The sequence below is a fragment of the Fimicolochytrium jonesii genome (assembly GCF_025526975.1).
Source record: "Fimicolochytrium jonesii strain JEL569 chromosome Unknown EV422scaffold_50, whole genome shotgun sequence".
In the NCBI taxonomy this organism is placed as follows: domain Eukaryota; kingdom Fungi; phylum Chytridiomycota; class Chytridiomycetes; order Spizellomycetales; family Powellomycetaceae; genus Fimicolochytrium; species Fimicolochytrium jonesii.
Window position 1 is genome coordinate 37171 of NW_026515717.1, and position 22006 is coordinate 59176.

Here is a 22006-nt window from a genome sequence, read left to right on the forward strand (position 1 = left end):
GACTCTTCGCAAAGAAGTGCTTCTATACTATGCGAATCACCGCCCCCACATTATCAAGGATTTCAAAAAGGTGCAAGGTGGGATCTTTGGATTGGTAAGTCTTCCTAGCGGTCAAAGGCGGTTCGCTCGCGATGTAAACAAGCCTTGCAGGCGCATTCATATGCAACACAGTGTCATCAGAACGTGGCACTGCTCGCTCACAATGGCCTTAAATGCTTCGGGTGGGGAATCTCCCGTCCTTGGAGGTCGTATTCTTATGCTGGATAAGAACAAGACTGGAGCGCAATCATTAGAACTGGTGTGGGCACGAGCTCTCGGTTCACGTCAGCAATGGGAAGGTACGCATCCCTCCCGTTCGATTTCCGCAGATGGCGGCGAAGGTGTTCACACAATAAATTCCCAGTTCACTACATGACATTCTTCCAACAATTCACCCATCTAAATTTCAATTCACGCAATCATGCATAGGGCGAGTGTCTAAAATTGTCTTCGAACAGAAATCATGTTCCAACGCTATACTTGAACCCAAGGATGCATGTTATAAAGCAACTACGCTGAAGTTGCAGCGCTGTCATCTTCGCATTGCTGTAAGTACACTATCGCATTCCAGAGTGCGAAATACGAAATCAAAGGAAGCGCTTGTTTCCCAAACTGCCATGGTTGGGTGCCGTATGCGCTGCTGTTTGTAAGTTTTGCCGAGTGAAAGGAACTTAATGGTCACTTACATTTATGCTAAGGGTGCGTAAATAAAGAGCGGAGTTTTTGCTATTCGCATTACGTAAGCACGGGCGCGTTGATTTTGACGGGAGCGAGCTTTGAAAGGGGACAAAACGAGGACAACGAGACTCCCTTCTTGTTCCCCACCGTAAAACTAGCGGATGGTGATTCCACCTACCCGCAAAAACACACACAGCTACATCTCAGGCAATCAATCTACCTGCCTGCCTGCCTGCCTCGCAGCAGTAGCATTGCACCCGCAGGTTCGGCGTGCATACTACTCCCGACGCAACGGCCACCACTCTCGCTGTCATCGCATCTCGGCCGATTCAGCCTAGCATCTGCGCACATCCACAGCCCACGAGTTACTATCGGCCACCACTATTTAATCCGCCCTAAGCGGCGTTGAGCGACTCATTCGATTGCTCCCACCACTAGCATCGCAGCCATGACGGCCGAAATCAGCGGCACTCGTGGCTCCCTTGCCAACCTATACCGGTCAAGCGAGCGCCTATTCGCCCAACAACATGACACGACCACCCTCGATCCCAAAAAACGTGCAGCGGCACAAAACGCAATCGAGAAGAAACGCGCGTCCCTCGACGCCCGCCACCGCTATCTACTGGAGAAATTCGCCGCTATCATCGACGAAAAACCCGCTACTCTTGAAAACAGTCTGCTTTTGGGCACTAAAGTCGACCTGCTTAACGACTTTTTTGCCGAAGGCGGAAGTAAACGCGTGCTGTTCTTCTGGCAGAATGGCTCCGGCACGGAAACCACCCCGGCTCGGGCACCACCGGGTGTCACTGGCGCTGCACTCAACCCCGCATCCCGCACACCCCAACTTATCGTCACCAGCGGGAACCGTGAGGTTCTCACCGGCACCGGGTGTTTCTTCCTCCGCACATCCACTAAGGCGATCACACCCGCCAACATGTTCACCGACATTTCGTTCGGGATCTTGACGCCGGCGCTCTTGCCATCCCTCACAACGACCGTCCGGCACGTGCTCCTCCCTGCACTAAAGGCGCAAGAAAATTGGGGTGTGCTCACTCCGCAAAATATGTCGGCGCCTGCGGCTGATAAGGATGAGAGCATCAAGGCTTTCATGGAAGTACTTGAGAAATTTGTGAATGATCTTGACGTTGCGATGCTGAATCTGGGAGACAGTGTGCACCTGCATGAATGTACGGTCGATCTGGATGCGTACAAGAAGCCCAATGATTACGCTAATGCCGCACATAACCCGGAGGTCATCTCGTCTTTGGAGGGTGAGTTTACAATAATCCCAAAGTTCATGGCCAATGGCTATATTTACTCATCTCTCTTCCTCTACAGCCCTCGTGACAGAATGGCTCAAACAAATCGACGCAGTCCTCGCCGAATCCGAGCAAATGCGCAAGGAGGCCGATGATATTGGGCCTAACGCCGAGCTGGCGCATTGGAAAGCTCGAATGGTGAAATTCAACAGCATCACTGACCAGCTCCGCAGTCCCGTCTGCAAGAAGGTCGTTGGTATTTTGCATGCGTGCAAAATGAGCAAAGGGTTGTTGAAGAGCTGGAAGGAGGTTGGGGATCGCGTTACGGATGCTGCTAATGAGAGCAAGGTAGGTTTTCTTGTTGGCCAATCTTTCTACCTCCATTTGCTGTTGTTGCCTTCTTCATCACACTCACCCTCTAACTCCCTTATCTGACATTCAGGACAACGTCAAATACCTTTACACCCTGGACCGCTTCTGCGAGCCACTCTACCGCTCGGACCCGATCTCCATGATCCCCGCCATCCCGGGTCTGATCAACGCCATCAAGATGATCTACTCCATTTCGCGCTACTACAACACCTCCGAGCGCATGACCAGCCTGTTCGTCAAGATCACCAACCAGATGATCACGAGCTGCAAGGAGTACATCTACCGTGATGGCACGAAGCTGTGGGACCAGGACCGCAAGGTGCTGGTACAGAAGCTGGGCGATTGTTGTCGGTTGAATGAGGCTTATCAGAGGGTTTTCCATGAGATTAAGGTATAGTTTCTGTCTTCTTTGTACAAACCTTGCCAGAATTCATATTGACTTTCATTCACCGCAATCAGCGCAAACTATCCGAAACACCCTCCGAGAAACAATTCGACTTCTCGGAAATGTACATTTTCGGCAAATTCGACGCCTTCTGCAAACGCATCCAGAAGGTCACCGACATGTTCTCCATCATCGAAAAGTTCTCGCTGCTGGAACATCTTGGTGTCGAGGGCATGGACGGGATCATTAAGCGCTTTTCCAATGTGCTGATTCAGTTGCAGAGGAAGGGATATGATATTTTGGATCATAGGAAGATGGTACGTCGTCTACCGGTTTTGATGTCGATGTTGTAGAATTGGGCGCTGATGACATATCTTTCGTATTGTGATGTATAGGAGTACGACACCGACTACAACACCTTCAAGAAGCAAATATCGGACCTCGAGTCCACGCTCCAACAATTCATCGACGCCTCCTTCGAGCGGATCAACAACACCGAAGCCGCGCTCTCCCTCCTCTCCAAGTTCTCCCAGATCAAAGACATGGCGCTCAACCTCGAGTCCAAATACAACCAAGTCTTTGCCCACTACACGCGCCGGGACCTCGAAGGCGTGCGCAAGCTGTACACTAAGCAAAAAGAGAACCCACCGATCCCGCGGAACACTCCACCGGTCAGCGGGGCCATCGAGTGGGCGCGGCAGCTCTACCGTCGCATCGAATCGCCCATGCGGCAGTTTAAGGAAAATACCTCCGTGCTTGAATCCGCGGACGCCAAGAAGCATATCCGTAATTACAACAAGCTCGCGCGCGCGCTGATCGAGTTCGAGTTGTTGTGGTACCGGTCGTGGTACAATGTCGTCGATGAGGCCAAGACCGGGTTGCAGGCGACGTTGCTGGTTGCGGACGCCGATGGGAACCTGTATGTCAATTTCGACCCGCAGATCTTGCAGCTGATCAAGGAGACGAAGCATATGCAGCGGTTGGGGCTCGAGGTGCCGGAGTCTATCCGTAATGTGTGTCTGAAGGAGATGTACTACAAGGGCCTGTACAGCGGGCTCGTGTCGATCCTGCAGACGAAGAAGAGGGTGCTGGACAAGGTCTCGAATGTCTTGCGCAGGGCATTGGTCCCGCATATTGAGGAGCTGGATAGATGTCTGCAGCCCGGGTTAACAGCGTACACGTGGACGTCACTGAACCTGGACGAGTATCTCGGCAAAAACAACGCCCAGCTGGGCAAGCTGGAAGAATTAGTCGATAAAGTGTTGGACATCATCGAAGTGCGCATCGACCATGGCGTCAAGCGCATCGCGGAACTCTCCATCTGCGAAGTACCCTCGGAGAACGAGCAATGGACGGTCGACACCTTCCTCGAGAAGACGGAGGAGCGTTGCGGTGTCGTTGTTGGTTTGATCAACAACCGCTCAAATCTGATCGAGAGCGCTACCCGCGACATCATCGACGAGCTGACCAAAGGCGTCACTACACCCATCGGCCCCGAGTTGAAACTTGCACATGAGGCGGTGTATTTCTACTTCAATTACCAGAACATCGAGGCCCTCGTGCAGTGCACCAAGGGCTCGCTTGATTTGCTTCGATCACGGTTAGGGACATACACCGGAATTCAGTTCAACCGGAGCGTGCATCAGAAGCCGTTCTTTCGCGCCGAGTTGGTTCTCAACATCCCTAATGTCGTCTTGCAACCCAAGCTCGAGGACATCCAAACGGCGATCAACAAAGCCGGCGGCATGATTGTGGAAATTGCCAAGAAGCTGACGTTGAACTGGAAGACGTTCCTTTCGCCGACAGACGGGTATGAGCACACCACGCCTCGCTCGCCGGAGGACACGGCCCAGGTCGCCAACAACAAGGATGTGTTCAAGGCGCTGACGACGCTAAGCTCGACTGTCAACTCGATGCGGAAGGAAATCGAGACGCACCGCGAGGCATCGGGCAAGTACGATTTCCTATGGAAAGACGACAAAACCGAGACGATCCAGAACTTCCTCAACTCTAACCCAACCATCTCCGATTTCGAATCCGAGATCAACCGGTACGAAGGGATCGAGAAGGAGATCAACGAGATCCCCAATTCCACGCAAATCGGTTTGCTCCTCGTCTCGTCCGAACCACTGAAACTGGCGCTGCTAGCTGAGACCAAGGAGTGGAAACAGCAGTATGGTCTGAACCTGAACCGGAAGGTCAAGACGGACATGGAGCAGCTCATGGAGTACATGGAAAACAAGACCATGCGGCTTAGTCGGAAGATCTCCGACATCGACGATCTGCGCATGGCCGTGCAGACCCTCAGCGAGATCCGGGAGACGGAGGTCGACATCGACATGCGGGTCGCGCCGATCGAGGAAGCCTACCTGCTGCTCACGAAGCACAACGTGACTGTGTCGAAGGAGGAGACGGAGATGGTTGATTCGCTGCGATACAGCTGGAAGAAGCTGAAGCAGCTCGTAATTGATGTGCAAGCCCATCTGTCCAAGATCCAGCCGGTGTTCAGGGCCGATCTGATCAGCGCGGTGCAGAAGTTCACGCAGGACGTTAACGACTTTACCAACGAATACACGCTGAATGGGCCAATGGTCAACTCCATCGCGCCCAAGACGGCAACAGAGCGGCTGAACGTGTTCCAACGCTCGTTCGACGAGCTCAATCGGAAGTGGGAGACGTACTCCGCGGGCGAGGAGCTGTTTTCTCTGCCCGTGACACCGTTCCCGACCCTGGTGCGCATCAAGAAGGAGCTGCGCCTGCTGCAGAACCTGTACGGACTGTACAACGATGTGTTGGAGAAGCGGCAGCACTACAACGAGACGCTGTGGAGCGAGCTGAAACTGGAAGTCATCAACGACGACATGAACGAGTTCCAGAACAAGATCAAGAAGCTGCCGAAGGCGCTGAAGGATTGGGACGCGTTCTTGGAGTTGAAGAAGACGGTGGATAACTTGACCGCTATTGTGCCGCTGCTGGAGATGATGAGCAATAAGGCCATGCAAAGGCGGCACTGGGATCGCATCCAGGGAGTGACGAGCACGACATTCGAGTTGGATCCTGAGCAGTTTTACCTCAAAAACTTGCTCGACGCGCCGCTGAACGAGAACCGGGAAGACATTGAGGATATCTGCACGGCCGCGGTCAAAGAGGCGGACATCGAGGTCAAGCTGAAGCAGGTAGTCACGGAATGGGAGGACAAGGCCTTCATTCTGGCGCAGTTCAAGAACCGTGGAAATTTGATTCTGAAGCCGGCTGCGACGTCGGAGATCATCTCGCAGATGGAAGACGGGCTGATGACGCTTGCTTCGCTGATGAGTAACCGGTACAACGCCCCGTTCAAGCCGGTCATCCAAACCTGGGTGCACAACCTATCCACGGCGTCCGAAGTTATCGAGAACTGGCTCGCGGTGCAAAATCTGTGGATCTACCTCGAAGCCGTATTCGTCGGGGGAGACATCGCCAAGCAGATGCCCAAGGAAGCGAAGCGGTTCAGCAACATCGACAAGAGCTGGGTGAAGATCATGGGATTGGCAAACGAGCATCCCAACGTGATCCAATGCTGCGTGTTGGACGAGACAATCGCCAACTTGCTGCCGCACCTGACTGAGCAGCTCGAGCTGTGTCAGAAGTCGCTTTCTGGATATCTTGAATCCAAACGCGCCATCTTCCCGCGTTTCTTCTTCGTTTCTGACCCTGCGCTCCTGGAAATCCTCGGTCAGGCGAGTGACTCGCATACCATCCAAGCGCACCTCAAAAGCGTCTTCGAGAACATTGACAAGGTCCAGTTCCACGAGAAGGATTACGACAAGATCTTGGCGTTGGAGAGTTCCGAGGGAGAGCGCGTGCCGCTCAGCCGGCCGATGCTGGCGGCTGGAAACGTTGAGATGTGGCTCGGAACGCTACTGAAGAGCATGCAGACTACAATCAACGATATTATTCGGGAGGCTGCTACACGTGTCAACGATGTGCCACTACAAAAGTTTATGGATGAGTACCCCGCGCAAATCGGGTTGCTGTGTTGTCAGATCCAATGGACACAGATGTGCGAGGAGGCTCTGCAAGCGTCGAAGACCGATAAGAAGAAGATGGCAGCCACCAACCAGAAGATCACCGAGATTCTCAACACGTTGATCGAAGTGACCACTCGTGATCTCTCAAAGATGGACCGTACAAAGTACGAAACACTCATCACCATCCAAGTCCACCATCGAGATGTGTTCGAGAAGCTCTTCAAGTCGCACGTCAAGTCTGCCGAAGACTTCGAGTGGCTCAAGCAGGCGCGGTTCTACTGGCAAGAAACCAAAGATTGCTGTGTAGCATCCATTACCAATTTCGACTTCAAGTACCAGTGCGAGTACCTCGGATGTACCGATCGTCTTGTCATCACACCATTGACGGATCGTTGTTATATCACGCTAGCGCAAGCTATCGGAATGTCTCTTGGAGGTTCGCCCGCTGGACCCGCCGGAACGGGCAAGACCGAGTCCGTCAAGGATTTGGGCAAAAACTTGGGCAAGTGGGTCGTCGTCTTCAACTGCTCCGACCAAATGGACTACCGTGGTCTCGGGAGGATCTTCAAAGGTCTCGCGCAAAGTGGATGTTGGGGATGTTTCGACGAGTTCAATCGTATTGAGCTGCCCGTGTTGTCCGTCGCCGCTCAGCAAATCGGATGCGTGTTCTCCGCGCGTAAAGAGCGCAAAACATCGTTCATTTTCACGGACGGTGACACGGTCGAACTGAACCCCGAAGTCGGAATGTTCATCACCATGAACCCTGGTTACGCCGGGCGTGTCGAGCTGCCCGAGAACCTGAAGGTGCATTTCCGATACGTCGCTATGATGGTGCCTGATCGACAGATCATCATGCGTGTCAAGCTCGCCGGATGCGGTTTCCTCAACAACATCGTGCTGGCCAAAAAGTTCTTCGTGCTGTACCGGCTTTGCGAGGAGCAGCTATCGAAACAAGTTCACTACGATTTCGGTTTGCGGAACATTCTGTCCGTCTTGCGTACGTGCGGTGCCGCCAAGCGTGGCAACCCCGAGGATTCCGAGAACTTGATTATCATGCGAGTATTGCGTGATATGAACTTGTCCAAGCTCGTTGACGAAGATGAGGCCTTGTTCTTGAGTTTGGTCAACGACTTGTTCCCTGGATTGACCGCCAAGAAGGCGACTTACCCGAGCATGGAGAACGCTATTGATCAACAGCTTCAGGATGCGCACCTCATCAACCACCCGCCATGGACGTTGAAGGTCATTCAGCTATATGAGACGGCTCGTGTGCGTCACGGCATCATGGTCTTGGGTCCGACGGGCACGGGCAAGACCAAGTGTATCAACGCTCTACTCAAAGCCATGACGGCCTGCGGAGATCCCCACAAGGAGTTGCGTATGAACCCCAAGGCCATCACAGATTACCAAATGTTTGGTCGGTTAGACGTCGCCACCAACGACTGGACGGACGGTATTTTCTCATCGCTATGGCGTAAGACGCTGAAAAAGAAAGGCGAGACGATCTGGATCGTGCTCGATGGACCTGTCGATGCCGTGTGGATTGAGAATTTGAACTCTGTATTGGACGATAACAAATGTCTGACTCTCGCCAACGGAGACCGTATTCCCATGTCGGCAGCGTGTAAGCTGACCTTCGAGGTGCACAGTTTGCGAAACGCTTCCCCCGCTACTGTTTCGCGCTGTGGTATGATCTACATCGGTGTTACGGCACTCACCTGGGATATTGTGCTGCAATCGTGGTTCAAGTCTCGGCCAGCATCGGAAGTTTCTGTTCTTGAGCCGCTCTTTACATCTACGTTCGGACCGTGTAGTCAGTATCTGAACGTGGAACTACACCCCAAGATGCTGATCGCGAAAGTGTCGTTCGTTGCGAACTGCACCACCCTTTTGCAAGGGCTAATTCCAAAGGTGGAGGCCAACAAATCCCAGATCGCCGCCGACCATCTCGAGCGCTTGTATGTCTTCTGCATGTTCTGGTCATTGGGAGCTCTACTGGAACTCGATGAGCGGAAGAAGCTGCAAAGCTTTATGCTGACCAACTGCCCCGAGCTGAAGTACCCTCCACTCGACCCGAACACACTGGATACCTTCTACGAGTACTTCGTGGACGAGGCTGGTCAGTGGTGTCACTGGAAGGAGCGGGTGCCGGGATGGTTGTACCCACAGGACCATACCCCGGAGTTCTCGTCGATCATCATCCCCACGGTCGACAACGTGCGTACGGAGTTCCTCATCGACACAGTATCCAAGCAGGGCAAGTCCGTACTGCTTATCGGAGAGCCCGGTACCGCCAAGACGGTCACCATCCGCAAATACCTGCAGAAGCTCAACCCGGACACGCACATGTCGAAGAACCTCTCGTTTTCATCTGCCACGACACCCATGATCTTCCAACGCACGATCGAAAGTTACCTCGACAAGCGCATGGGTTCGACGTACGGTCCCCCAGCCGGAAAGAAGATGCTGCTGTTTATCGACGACGTTAACATGCCTGAGATCAACGAATGGGGAGACCAAGTCACGGGCGAGATTGTGCGGCAGTTGATGGAGTACCAGGGTTTCTACTCGCTTGATCGCCCAGGGGACTGGACCGCGATCGTGGATCTGCAGTTCTTGGGCGCGATGATGCATCCGGGAGGAGGAAGAAACGATATCCCCAGTCGGTTGAAGCGCCAGTTCTTGGTGATTAACTGCACGATTCCGTCCGACACGTCCGTGGACAAGATTTTCGGCACGATGCTGGAGGGTCACTTCAGCGCCGCGCGGCAGTTTTCTGAGGAGGTCATCGCCATGATCCCGCGCATCCCTGCACTTACCCGCCGATTGTGGCAGCTCACGAAAGCTAAAATGCTGCCCACGCCTGCCAAATTCCACTACATCTTCAACTTGCGTGATCTGTCGCGCATCGTGGAGGGCATGCTCAACTCGAAAGCCGAAGTGGTCAACACCCAAAAGTTGTTGCTTCATCTGTGGGAACACGAGTGTTCGCGCGTGTTGCCCGATCGTTTCGTCACGGGCGAGGATATTGATTGGTTCAGTAAGACCCTTACCAACCTTGTCACCAAGGAGATGGGCGACGAGTTCGGAACCGCACTAGCAACCAAATCGTACTGGGTTGATTTCCTCCGCGAGCCGCCAGAAAGCGACGACCCGGACGTCGAGATCGATCTGGACGCCTGCAAGCTGTACGAGAAGATCCCATCGTTCGAAGTCTTGCGCGAGCGGATCCAGGAGTACATGAAGCAGTACAACGAGACCATCCGTGGATCCAAGATGGATCTCGTACTGTTCGAGGACGCGATGAAGCACATCGTGCGTATCTCGCGTATCATCCGCACGCCGCGCGGAAACGCGCTGTTGGTCGGTGTAGGAGGATCCGGCAAGCAGTCCCTCACGAAACTGGCGGCGTTCATTGCAAAGTCTCAAGTTTTCCAAATCGCCATTTCGAAGAACTACGGTATCCAGAACTTAATGGAAGACTTCAAGTTCATGTACAAGCTCGCTGGCGCGCAGGGCAAATCTGTGACGTTCATCTTTACGGATAACGAGGTCAAGGAAGAAGCCTTCCTGGGATACATCAACAACATCCTGACGTCCGGAGAAATCACCAACTTGTTCCCCAAGGACGAGATCATTGGAATCACGGGCGATTTGCGTGTGCCGATGAAGAAGGCCCGGCCAGCCGTCCCGGACACTTTGGAAAATCTATGGCAGTTCTTCATCGACCGCGTGAAAGCCAACCTGCACGTCGTGTTATGTTTCTCACCCGTGGGCGACAAGTTCCGTAACCGATCGCTCAAATTCCCCGGTCTGGTTTCCGGGTGCACGATGGACTGGTTCACGCGATGGCCTGCAGAGGCATTGCGAGCCGTGGCCGACAAGTTCCTGGGCGAGGTGGACATCGTCAGCACGGAGCAGGTCAAGAAGGACGTGGTGTATCACATGGCGTTTGTGCACGATCTCGTCGCGGAGGCTTGCAACAATTACTTTACGCAGTTCCGCCGCAGGACACATGTCACGCCCAAATCGTACCTGTCCTTCCTCGACTCGTACAAAAAACTGTACACGGCAAAGAGGACGGAAGTCGGTGGATTAGCAGACCGTATGAACCTCGGTCTCGCCAAGCTTCTCGAAGCGTCCAAGTCCGTCGCACAGCTGCAAGAGGAGCTGGTGGTAAAGGAGAAAGACCTCGCGGTAGCGTCGAAAGCCGCCGACACCGTGCTCGCGGAAGTGACCAGCAGTACAGTCGCCGCCGAGAAAGTCAAGGACGCGGTGCTGAAAGTCAAGACCAAATCCGAGGGCATCGCCAACGCCATCCGGGCCGATAAAGAGTACGCCGAGTCCCAGCTAGAGGCCGCCAAGCCCGCGCTGGAGGAAGCCAACAACGCCTTGAACTCCATCCAGCCGGCGCATATCTCGACCGTGCGTAAACTGGCAAAACCACCGCATTTGGTCATGCGGATCATGGACGGTGTGCTGCTCCTCCAGAAGCGGCGCGTCGACCCCGTGCAGCAGGACCCGGACCGTCCGTGCGCGAAGCCGTCGTGGAGTGAAGCCTTGAAACTGATGTCGCAGTCCGACTTTTTGTCCTCGCTCGTGAACTTTGGGAAAGATGAGATCAACGAGGAGACCACGGAGCTGCTCGAGCCGCTGCTGGACATGCCGGATTTCAACTTGGAGGGAGCCAAGAAGGTGTCCGCCGATGTCGCCGGTCTCACATCGTGGGTGAAAGCGATGGCGTTCTACTTTGGCGTCAACAAGAAAGTCATCCCCTTGAAGGCCAACCTGATCGTGCAAGAGTTCAAGCTCAACCTCGCCATGGCGGACTTGAACCAAGCGCAAGCGCAGTTGGACGAGAAACAGGCGGAGTTGGACGTGTTCAAGGAGAAATACAACCAGGCCGTGGGCACGAAACAGGCATTGCAGGCCGACGCCGACAACTGCAAGCGGAAGATGAACGCCGCTACTGCGTTGATCAGCGGACTGAAAGGCGAGAAAAACCGATGGACCATCCAGAGTAAAGAGTTTGGCGAACGCATCGGACGACTCGTCGGCGATATCATCCTCGCCACCGCATTCCTGTCCTACTGTGGTCCCTTCAACCAAACCTTCCGCGCGCAACTGCTCAACGACTGGACAAAGGAACTTACCAAACGCAAGATCCCGCACAGTGAGGATCTGGACATCATCAGCTTGCTGGTCGAGCCGACGATGATTGGCGAATGGAACATCCAGGGCTTGCCCACGGACGAGCTGTCAACGCAGAACGGTATCGTGGTCGTCAAGGGGTCGCGATACCCGCTCCTCATCGACCCGCAGAACCAGGCCAAAGTGTGGATCAAGAACAAGGAAGAAAAGAACAAACTCCTCGTCACATCCCTCACCAACAAATACTTCCGATCGCACATCGAGGACGCGGTGTCTCAGGGCCGGCCGCTGTTGATCGAGGATGTCGAAGAGGCGCTGGACCCTACGCTTGACAACATCCTTGAGAAGAACTTGATGAAAGCCGGTCGGTCCTTCAAGGTGGCGTTCGGAGACAAGGAGCTGGATTGGAGCGACGGGTTCTACCTGTACATCACAACCAAGCTGCCGAACCCGAACTGGTCGCCTGAGCTGTACGCGAAATGTTCCGTGATTGATTTCACGGTCACGCATAAGGGGTTGGAGGAACAGCTGCTGGGTCGTGTGATTATGCGCGAGAAGCAGGAGCTGGAGACGGAACGGGCGAAGCTGATGGAGGACGTCAACTCCAACAAGCGGAAGATGAAGCAGCTCGAAGACAACTTGCTCGAGCGGCTTACGTCCACGCAAGGGTCGCTGGTCGACGACGAGTCGCTGATCGAGGTGCTGGCGGTGACAAAGACGACAGCGGAGGAGGTGAACGAGAAGCTGGTCGTCGCGGCCGAGACGCAAAAGAAGATCGGAACCGCGCGTGAGGAGTACCGCCCCGTCGCCTCCCGGGGGTCCATCATCTACTTCCTGATCGCCGAGATGAGCATGGTGAACGTCATGTACCAAACCTCGCTCAAGCAATTCCTGCAGCTCTTCGACGAGAGTATGGAAAAGTCCGCACCGTCGCCGATCCCGTCCAAACGCATCCAGAACATCATCGAGTACTGCACCTTCCGCGCGTTCAGCTACATCGCGCGCGGCCTATACGAGATCCACAAAGTCTTGTTCGTGCTGCTGCTAGCCATCAAGATCGACATCAGCATGAACAAGCTGTCGCACGACGAGTTCCGGTGCTTGATCAAAGGAGGCGCCGCGCTAGATATCAACGCGGTGGTCAAGAAGCCGTTCAACTGGATCCCGGACATGACCTGGCTGAACCTGGTCGCGCTGTCCAAGATGCCCGGGTTCAACGATCTACTGAACCAGATCGGGAAGAACGAGAAGGCATGGCGGTCGTGGTATGAGAAGGACTCGCCGGAGAACGAGTTGCTGCCGAGTGGGTACCACAACACGCTGGATGCGTTCCGTCGTCTGCTGCTCGTCCGATCGTGGTGTCTCGACAGGACCATCATGATCGCCAAACAGTACATTGCGGAATCGATGTCGCAGCGCTTCGCCGAGTCGCAGATTCTCGACCTCGACGCCCTGCTGAACGAGTCCGATAACCGCACGCCCATGATCTGTCTCCTCTCCACGGGATCCGACCCGTCCGCGGATATCGAGAACCTGTCCAAGAAGTACAAAATCGACATCAAAGCGATCTCGATGGGACAAGGGCAAGAAGTGCACGCGCGCAAACTGCTCTCGGCGTTCATGACCAACGGCGGGTGGGCGTTGCTGCAGAACTGTCACCTGGGTATCCCGTTCATGGACGAGCTGCTAAGCCTGATCCTCGAGACGGAGAACGTGCACGACAAGTTCCGATTATGGATCACGACGGACGTCAGCGCCAAGTTCCCAATCACGTTCCTGCAGATGTCGATCAAGTTCACCAACGAGCCGCCGCAGGGTGTCAAGGCCGGGTTGAAGCGCACGTACGCGTGGTATACGCAGGATATGCTGGACATGTCGCCACGGCCGCAGTACAAGCCGCTGCTGTATGGCTTGGCGTTCTTGCATTCGATTGTGCAGGAGCGGAGGAAGTTTGGACCGCTCGGGTGGAACATCCCGTATGAGTTCAATCAGAGTGATTTGGCGGCTAGTGTGCAATTTGTGCAGAATCATGTGGATGAGTTGGCTCCGAAGGCGCCGATATCGTGGACGACGGCACGATACATGTTCTGTGAAGTGCACTATGGTGGGCGAGTCACGGATGATTTCGATCGGTGAGTACCCTGTGTGCGTTTGCATGACTTTATCTTCTTTCATAGACCGGTTTACTGATTCATCTACTCCAATCAGCCGCCTCCTAACAACCTACGGAAAAGTCTGGTTCGGCGACCACATGTTCGCCGACACCTTCGCGTTCTTCAAAGGCTACACCATCCCGCACCTCAAATCCGTCGAAGAGTACCGCTCCTCAATCGAAAACCTGCCGCTCCTCGACACGCCCGACGTCTTCGGCCTGCACCCGAACGCGGACATCTCCTCACAGACCAAAGAATCGCAACAAATGCTCGACACCATCATGTCGATCCAGCCCAAGGACAGCGGCGGCGGGTCGGGCGAGACGCGTGAGGAGGTCGTGAAGAGGATCGCGAACGATCTGCTGAGCAAATTAGCGGAAGATTTCGATAAGAACAAGACGAAAGCGTGTATCGCGAAGCAAGGCGGGCCTAAACCGCTGAATATCTTCCTCGGACAGGAGGTTGACCGGATGCAGAACGTGATTTCCGCGGTGCGGTCGACGTTGAGTGATTTGAAGCTCGCGATTGACGGAACGATTATCGTTTCGGCACAACTGCAGGAGGCGCTGGACGCGCTGTACGATGCAAGGGTCCCGACGGCGTGGATCAAGATCTCGTGGCAGGGGTCGACGCTAGGATTGTGGTACTCCGAACTGCTGACACGGATCGCGCAGTTCCAGACGTGGTTGTACGATGGGCGGCCGCTGGTGTTTTGGCTGTCGGGGTTCTTTAACCCGCAGGGGTTCCTGACGGCGATCCGGCAGGAGATTACGCGGTTGCATAATGGGTGGGCGCTGGATAATGTCAAGCTGGCGCCCGAGGTGATGAAGCAGATGAAGGAGGATATTGCGGCGCCGCCGGCCGAAGGCGTGTATATCCACGGATTGTTCATTGAGGGTGCCGCGTGGGACCGCAAGAATATCCGGTTGACTGAGTCGCAGCCAAAGGTTATTTACCAAGCGATGCCGGTTGTCCACGTCTCGGCGACCAACTCGACGGATGAAGGCGACCCGAGGATGTACCGATGCCCGGTGTACAGGAGACCAAGAAGGACGGACCAGAACTACGTCTTTGATATCGAGCTGAAGACGACGCAGAACCCAGACTATTGGATCATGCGGGGAGTGGCTTTGTTGTGTGCCACTAGTTAGTGGGGCGCGGAGAAACGAGCGGAATGGACCTCGATTCTAAAACATCTTTATACGAATTTTTTTTGGGAATCATGTAAAACGCACGCTTGGGAACATTGCTGAGGTTGTGATTTAATAGGAGAGTTGTGTGATATCATGTTGTAAATATACGATCTTTCGAATGAGAAAATACTTCTCACAATACCTCGCCTGCAGCACGTATATAACATCTCAGGGATATGCCTGGCGAGGCTCGCTAGGCTCTGCCGATACTTTCAAGGGCTCGTCCTGACTACTCTAATCATGTGGCATTGAACAAATGCCGTTGTCCCTAAATGCGTTGAAACGCTCGGTCGCCGCGCATCAGGAGGGCACGCACGACGCCATGCTTCGCGAAAGTGATGTCCAAGTAGATGAGAATGTTGAAGGACAACATCGCGCAGCATTCATCCCCGCCCACATCTGGAAGCAATCGTCTCCGACTCCCGTTCCAGCTTCTGCAACAGACTCTGTGACGATTCCACGATCTGCGAGTTGTTTCCACAGAAAAGGGTCAGAAGCCCAAGAGAGGTCTAGTATCCCATGATGCGATGCATACCTTCGAATACGCCACTTCGGTCTCCTATAGGGCATGGAAAAAGAGACTCCGCGTCAGGTTTCCGTCTCCATCTGCCTCTGCAAGCGATTTCCCTTCTTCATACATGTATAAGCCGATCATACTCCTCACTCAACGCATATTTCTGCAAAAGAGATGTCCATCGATGAGCCCACGCAAAACGCCAGCGGTGCATGACTCCTGCCGTCGTCGTTTCCCTCACCCTCGTCAACGACTGCATCGTCCTTTCAAGCTGCGCGCCCAATTCATGTATTTGCTGATCCAGGTCATCTTTCCGACTTTCCTCCTTGACTATCTCGCTACCTGCATTATTGTATTCGTCAGTACATGGTTTGGAACACGCATTGCCTCAGGCAGACTCTGTCTGGAGCGGGTTTTCACGAACCTATCTGTTCCCGCGCTTCCCTTAACCTCTCCAGCTCTGTCAATGGTGTCAGGAATAGGGACAAGGAAACCCGTTGTGGTCAATTGGTGCGCAAATGGAGATCTGCGACATAGAAGAGGACCCTCAAAACCAGAGAGCGTTCCTCTGCAAGCAAAGTCACAAAGCGCCCTCACTGACGCAGAAAGCCGCAAAGCACCTCTCTCCACACGTCACCCACACACATACTTATGACCAGCTCGTTGTTGAAAGCCTGTAAGTTTGAGGGCGATATCCTGGATGCCATCATGGTTGAGTGTTGTAGCGGGTCAATAGTGTGTGTGGTTCCTATGTCCTGAGAGAGTGTCGGCGGGGAAGACGGGAGACGGGACGGGCGCGTTCTCGTTGTCCGAAGGGCAGGAAGGCCATCCCGTCGCGTCGAAGGCGTTTTGCTGGAAGTTCTCTCCTGAACTTGGCATGACTGCGAGTACACGGGTGGTACTGCGAGCAGCCTACCTTATACTGTACAATCCAAAACACTTCCGTCTTCGCTTCATCTTCCTATGTCCGAGCCAGCACTCCTTCACGGGCTTCTCTAAGCTCTAATGTTTGCCACACTTCCTTGTCTAGATACAACTTCGCATCGGAGACCGACATACCATAACCCTACCAGCCCATCTTCTTCTCAAAAGCGAAGCGGAACCCCCCGCAGCCCCACCATCCCATCTCCTTAAAAACCTCACCAAAGCCTGCCTAAGCCGACCCCAAACTCTCAAGTGCCGCAATCAACCTCTGATAATCAAACCCCTCCGGCTCCCTATGGAACCGCTCCACCAACCCCCTCACCTCCTCCCCCCCCGTCACATAGTACATCTGCATCTGATACACCAAATTCTGCGCCTCGGGGAGTGTCAAAACCGTGCGGTCCGGGTCGCCGAGCTCGCCGACCATGAGCACGACGTCCTTGGTGGGGGACAGGTCGGTGTAGTGGGTGAGGATGAGGTGCGGGCGTGCGTTTTCGCGGTGGGTTTTGTATTCTGGAAGGGGGGGGGGGGGCGGGGGGGTTAGGAGAGAGTGGTGAGTGGGGAGTGGGGGGGAAGTGAGGGAGGCCGCTTACCGAGAAGGGGGGTGAAGAAGACTTGGTGCCCAGAGAATTGGAGCATGAAGAATTCGTAGCCTTGGTTTCGTGGGAGGGGGAGTATGAACTGGGAACCAAACATACACCCCGTCAGTTCCCTCACATCACCGACACTATCCCACCTCAACACCAACATACCAACGGAAACTCCCTTCCCCTCTTCATCAACTTCTCATAAAAGCCCCCAGTCATACTCCCACTCAAACACTTGCGTGCAGCATGGAACTTGTTCCAAATATCGCCAATGACCTTCCCGTCCTCCTGCGCCAGTTTCTCAATGTTGACGATCTGGTCGAGGGTTTTGACGTGCGGTGGGAGGTCGCCTTTTCGTTTTGCTGGTGCTGCTGTTGTAGGTTTAGATTTTTTGGTGGGCGGTTGTGATGGGGATGGGGGCGGGGTTGGGGGAGATTTGCGCTTTTGGAGGAGTTCGTCGACGGTGGCGGCTCCTTCGCTGTAAGAATAACCGTCAGTAACGTTGTTGTGATATGAAAGCTGACGGGGGGATCTTCGAAGGACGTACCTCTCGGCAACCCGCTTGAGTTTCTCGGCATACTTCTTCCGGTACACAGTCGCCGGGTCGTCAGGTTGCGCGACCGCCGATAGCAGTCCATTCCAGAGGTTTTGGAAGGTTGACGTTGCTGGGGCCGTGCGTGGTGGCCAGAGTCCGATGTCTGGTTGGGTTCAAGGAGTGAGCCATGGGCGGTTTAGGGGGATAGTTCAGGCAGGAAGTGCATATACCTGGAGCGACGGAAGCGAATGGCCTCGAAGGCACTGCTCGGAAGGCACACCTCCGGTAGAGGCATGTGGTCGCTTTGGCAGGGAGGCTGCGTTGTATGGCCCTCATTCTGTTCTGTGTGCTCGTCATTCAACGTCGAAAAGCGCCTTGTTGGGAGAATCGTCTACGGAGTTGGAGTCTGAGTTGGAGTTCCCAGGCAACTGCGCGCACAGAAGACCTCGCGTCCCTCGCCATCAACAAGGCATTCGCATCCTTCGCCATAGACCACCCTACTGTGCGTCCTACTCTAGAGAAAGACCACCTACGCAAAAACCCATTCGACCTACGAGGCTAGAGCCAAACCGCCTACACGCCACTACACCAAGTAATCCCGCTAAGCGAAAATCTATACAACCTAAAACAAAACAAGACGCTTACCCTAAAAATAAGAATAAAAAATCCAACCATATGTCTAGTATGTACATGGTACATGATACAGGCCACTCACAGAAACGCTACGTACTGCTACATGCGCCTGGTCTTATAGCCTCAGTGATTCCTTATGCGTTAGAACACTCTGACTCCGCGGCCCTAGCTCATGATACTGCCTTATTTCCATCCCTACCCTTACTTGAAATACCCGCTTGTAACCTCTGTAACCTCCTCCACATTTCCCCCTCCTCCTGATCCTTCTCCAACCCCACCACCGCCACCACTACCCCTACCACCACCACCCCTCGCCTTAAGCGGCCCAAAAAAATCACTAATCCGCATATTACTCCGATAATCAAATCCCAAAAAGTCCGGCGGCCCCGCATCCACCTCATTCACGTCATGCGGCTCCACAATCACCGTCAGCGTCTGCTCGTGCAGGCGGTAGGATGTATATTGCGTCGATGCTGCGTCCTAATCAATCAAGAACACCCCCAAATCAACCCTCCTTCCCTTCACCCCACCATTGCCCATATTTCTTCATACTAACCTTACTCAGGACCGAATATCGCACCTCCCCCGCCCTTAAGCAATAAGCCATCTGGAACACCCCAGGGGATCGATACACGTCCGCCAGGCCTTGCTCGCGTTCTTTCCTGGCCAGGGCTTCGACGGCCAGTTTTTTGGGGAGGACGCGCGTGAGTGCTGCGAGGAGTTCGTGGAAGATGGCGTCGTCGAACCAGGGGAGGTGGCGGGCGCGGATGTAGAGGTGCAGAGGGAGCAGGGTGTGCGGTGGGAGGAGGATGTAGCTGCGGGAGAGGTGAGTTTTGTTAGGAAGATGGACTGAGATGACTGGGTGCATTACCGGACGTTGCGCGTTGAGAAGGGGTGGGTTTTCTTCACTGCCGGCGCCTCTGGAATATGCTCCTCCTCCTGGGGTAATGTTGTTGTCTCTGCGTGCTGGTTGGGAGAGTGAGAGTCGGTATGTGCCTGGTCGAACACAACAGCAGCGGGTGCGACGGCAGTCTCCTTCGGCTCCCCGATGTTGTTCCTCCCGTCCTCTTCGTCCTCCTCGCCGCCGGAGTCGTAGAAGTAGGCTTGCTTCTTCGGCGGCATCGAGTGGGGAGGTTGTTCTGGGGACAGGGGGGGGGGGGGTTAGTACAGTATATATGGAGTGGTTGAAGCCGCAAGGGAAAGCCTCGCTCTCGCAGTTGAGCCCCCACGCGCAAGGCAGCGACAGAGCAGCAGAACTCAATCAGCCCGTCCGTCCGTCCCATCGTCCGCAGGCGGCGTCCGTGGTCCCTCTCCCAGGTCTGCCGTCGTAGCCGCCTCTCCCATCCCCGCTGCGCGCCCCATGCCCCTCCCCCACAGCCAGCAAGACTCCCGCCGCCGCTCACCCTCCCGCCGCAGCATGACCTCCACAAGCTCATCACCATCCTCTTCATCAATGCCACAACCCCGCCTGCTCCTCCTCCTCCTCCTCGCCATAACAACTTACCTCCTCCTCACAACAGTCGGCCCCCCCGCGCTAACGCTATTCATCACCCTCCCGCCCTACTTCCGCTTCCTCCTGCTGATCGACCTCGGGCTATGGTGCTGGGCGACAAATGTCCACGGACTCATCCTCAGCGGAATACACGTTGGGAAACTGCTCGACGACGGGAGTCATCACGATCACGAGCATCGGGATGTGAATCCAAGGGCGATGTATGGCCTCGCCGGCGTGTTTACGGGTGTGACGTTGGCGAGTTTGTGGTGTTTTAGGGTGCTGGAAAGTGGGAGGGGTGAGGAGGCGGCTGAGATCGTGCCCGCGTGCACGTATGTGATGCTGGTGGGGATGGTGGTTATGCCGGGGGGCTGGGGGTGGGGGGAGGAGAGGGAAAGGTTTTTGCGGTACGTTGGCGAGCGATACAGAGGAGAAGGCGAGCGACAGCGAGTCCACTGGAATACGGGGCGCTCGCGAGGACGAACGCAGGACGTGCGAGCGAAGCGAGTTCGGCGCCTCAGGCGCATCTAGGCGAGCGAAGCGAGCCCCTGTCTTCAACCGTGAGCGACACAGCGAACAATCGTCCTTTCTGAGCGAGCAAAAAGAAGCGCCCGAGGAATTGTTTTGATTGAACCATAAATCTCAACAGATCATTGAAACGCACAGTCTTGGGAACGCTTTCAACCCCCGTCCCCTTCTGCGACGTCATCCTCGCGGATATCCTGACCTCGTTCTCGCGCTCGATGGGGGATCTGAAGATCGTGTTTACGGATCTCGTCACTGATGAATCTGCTGCTGTTGCCGTCGTACATCGTACCACGGTCGGGGTGGGAGATTTCGTGCAGCCGTTTCTGATCTGGTATGTTTGTGTCGTTTCTATCCATGCTCTCGGACATACCCTTTTTGCGCCTGTGCATATTTCGGTTTACTGAAATATTCTACTTCTCCCCTCCACCCGCAGCATCCCACACCTCCTCCGCCTCCGCCAATGTCTCGCCGAATACACCCAGACGCCGCTTCACCACTCGTCCCACTTGTCCCACACATCCACTCAAACCTCCTCTCCATCAAGCATCCGTGCCCGCCACCTCGCCAACGCAGCCAAATACGTCTCCGCGATACCGGTCATTGTCGCGGGGTTTACGATCAATTGGATTGAGGGTCAGGTTCATGGCGGTGGTGGGGATAGTGCGGATGGAGGGGCGGCGGAGGGGAGGGGGAGGAAGGAGAAGTTGGATTGGGCTGTGGGTGTTTGGTAAGTTCCATCGTTTTGGTTGTCGGGGCGGCTATCATCCTTGAAATGTGGGTTGTTCCTTCATCCCAGACATGGAACCCCCCTCCCCATGAAAAACTTATAGGTTCATTACACCTAACATTGTCTTGCAATAGGATCCTCTTCGCAACCCTCAACTCCCTCTTCACACTCTACTGGGACATCATCATGGACTGGCACCTTGGGAACCTTGGGAACCTCTCCACCCCTGTTTCCTCTTCCCCCTCCTCCCGCCGCAAATCCACCCACCGCCTCCTCCGGCCAACGCTCCACTTCCCCTCCCCGTACCTCTACTACGCCGCGATCGCCATCGACGCCGTCCTGCGGTTCTCGTGGATCGTGCGGATCGCGCTCCTCCGCAAAGTCGTCGACGCGAGCGTCCTCGACCCGAGCGCGGGGGGTGGTGGTGATGTAAGCAGCGGGGGGGATACGGACCGAACGGCCAAAGAAACACTGGTAGCGATCGACATATGTCTGAAAGTGTTGGAGATCTTGCGGCGGTGGGTGTGGGTGTTTTTCAGGGTGGAGAGGGAGTGGGTTGTTCGCGGCGGGGATCGCAAGGCTGGGAAGGCGGTGGCCGGTGGGGTCAGTGGGGTAAGTCTGTGTTGTGGTTTACTGGTGATGGATGATGGTGATTGACCGGGGCTGTTTTATTAGGACGCTTTGTCGCCGCTTATGGGCACGCCGACCCCCACCTCCGCCATCGGTACGCAGGGACAGTGGGGGGAGTTTGAGTTGCATGAACGGGGTGGCGACGGCGATGCGGGGGATTAGATTTATCTTATATCGCAGGGCGATGTATAAGGCA

At 54.9% G+C, this 22006-nt stretch overlaps 5 protein-coding genes across 5 annotated transcripts; 2 read left to right on the forward strand and 3 right to left on the reverse strand.

The window, feature by feature from the left end:
• Positions 1-861: 861 nt before the first annotated feature.
• On the forward strand, positions 862-15483 carry EV422DRAFT_370854 (dynein heavy chain and region D6 of dynein motor-domain-containing protein). The gene is made up of 6 exons (XM_053066728.1): positions 862-1988; positions 2056-2324; positions 2419-2739; positions 2808-3050; positions 3129-14026; positions 14103-15483. Exons 1-6 carry the CDS (start codon positions 1166-1168, stop codon positions 15196-15198), a joined length of 13650 nt encoding a protein of 4549 aa, XP_052920545.1. The 5' UTR covers positions 862-1165; the 3' UTR covers positions 15199-15483.
• On the reverse strand, positions 15239-16535 carry EV422DRAFT_370651 (sjogren syndrome nuclear autoantigen 1). The gene is made up of 7 exons (XM_053066724.1): positions 16404-16535; positions 16179-16214; positions 15996-16096; positions 15879-15917; positions 15776-15799; positions 15383-15704; positions 15239-15296 (listed from the first exon to the last, which is right to left on the reverse strand). The coding sequence occupies exons 1-6, from the start codon at positions 16462-16464 to the stop codon at positions 15624-15626; spliced, it is 342 nt and encodes a 113-aa protein (XP_052920546.1). The 5' UTR covers positions 16465-16535; the 3' UTR covers positions 15239-15296; positions 15383-15623.
• EV422DRAFT_370789 (ATP11 protein-domain-containing protein) lies at positions 16477-18227 on the reverse strand. Its single transcript, XM_053066726.1, has 5 exons — positions 18031-18227; positions 17813-17963; positions 17431-17743; positions 17272-17359; positions 16477-17191 (listed from the first exon to the last, which is right to left on the reverse strand). The coding sequence occupies exons 1-5, from the start codon at positions 18155-18157 to the stop codon at positions 16908-16910; spliced, it is 963 nt and encodes a 320-aa protein (XP_052920547.1). The 5' UTR covers positions 18158-18227; the 3' UTR covers positions 16477-16907.
• Positions 18228-18251: 24 nt separating this feature from the next.
• On the reverse strand, positions 18252-19661 carry EV422DRAFT_549003 (uncharacterized protein). Its single transcript, XM_053071693.1, has 3 exons — positions 19305-19661; positions 18990-19248; positions 18252-18913 (listed from the first exon to the last, which is right to left on the reverse strand). The coding sequence occupies exons 1-3, from the start codon at positions 19553-19555 to the stop codon at positions 18635-18637; spliced, it is 789 nt and encodes a 262-aa protein (XP_052920548.1). The 5' UTR covers positions 19556-19661; the 3' UTR covers positions 18252-18634.
• On the forward strand, positions 19548-21977 carry EV422DRAFT_370797 (EXS family-domain-containing protein). Its single transcript, XM_053066727.1, has 4 exons — positions 19548-20332; positions 20575-20784; positions 20887-21180; positions 21315-21977. Exons 1-4 carry the CDS (start codon positions 19794-19796, stop codon positions 21835-21837), a joined length of 1566 nt encoding a protein of 521 aa, XP_052920549.1. The 5' UTR covers positions 19548-19793; the 3' UTR covers positions 21838-21977.
• Positions 21978-22006: the final 29 nt, after the last annotated feature.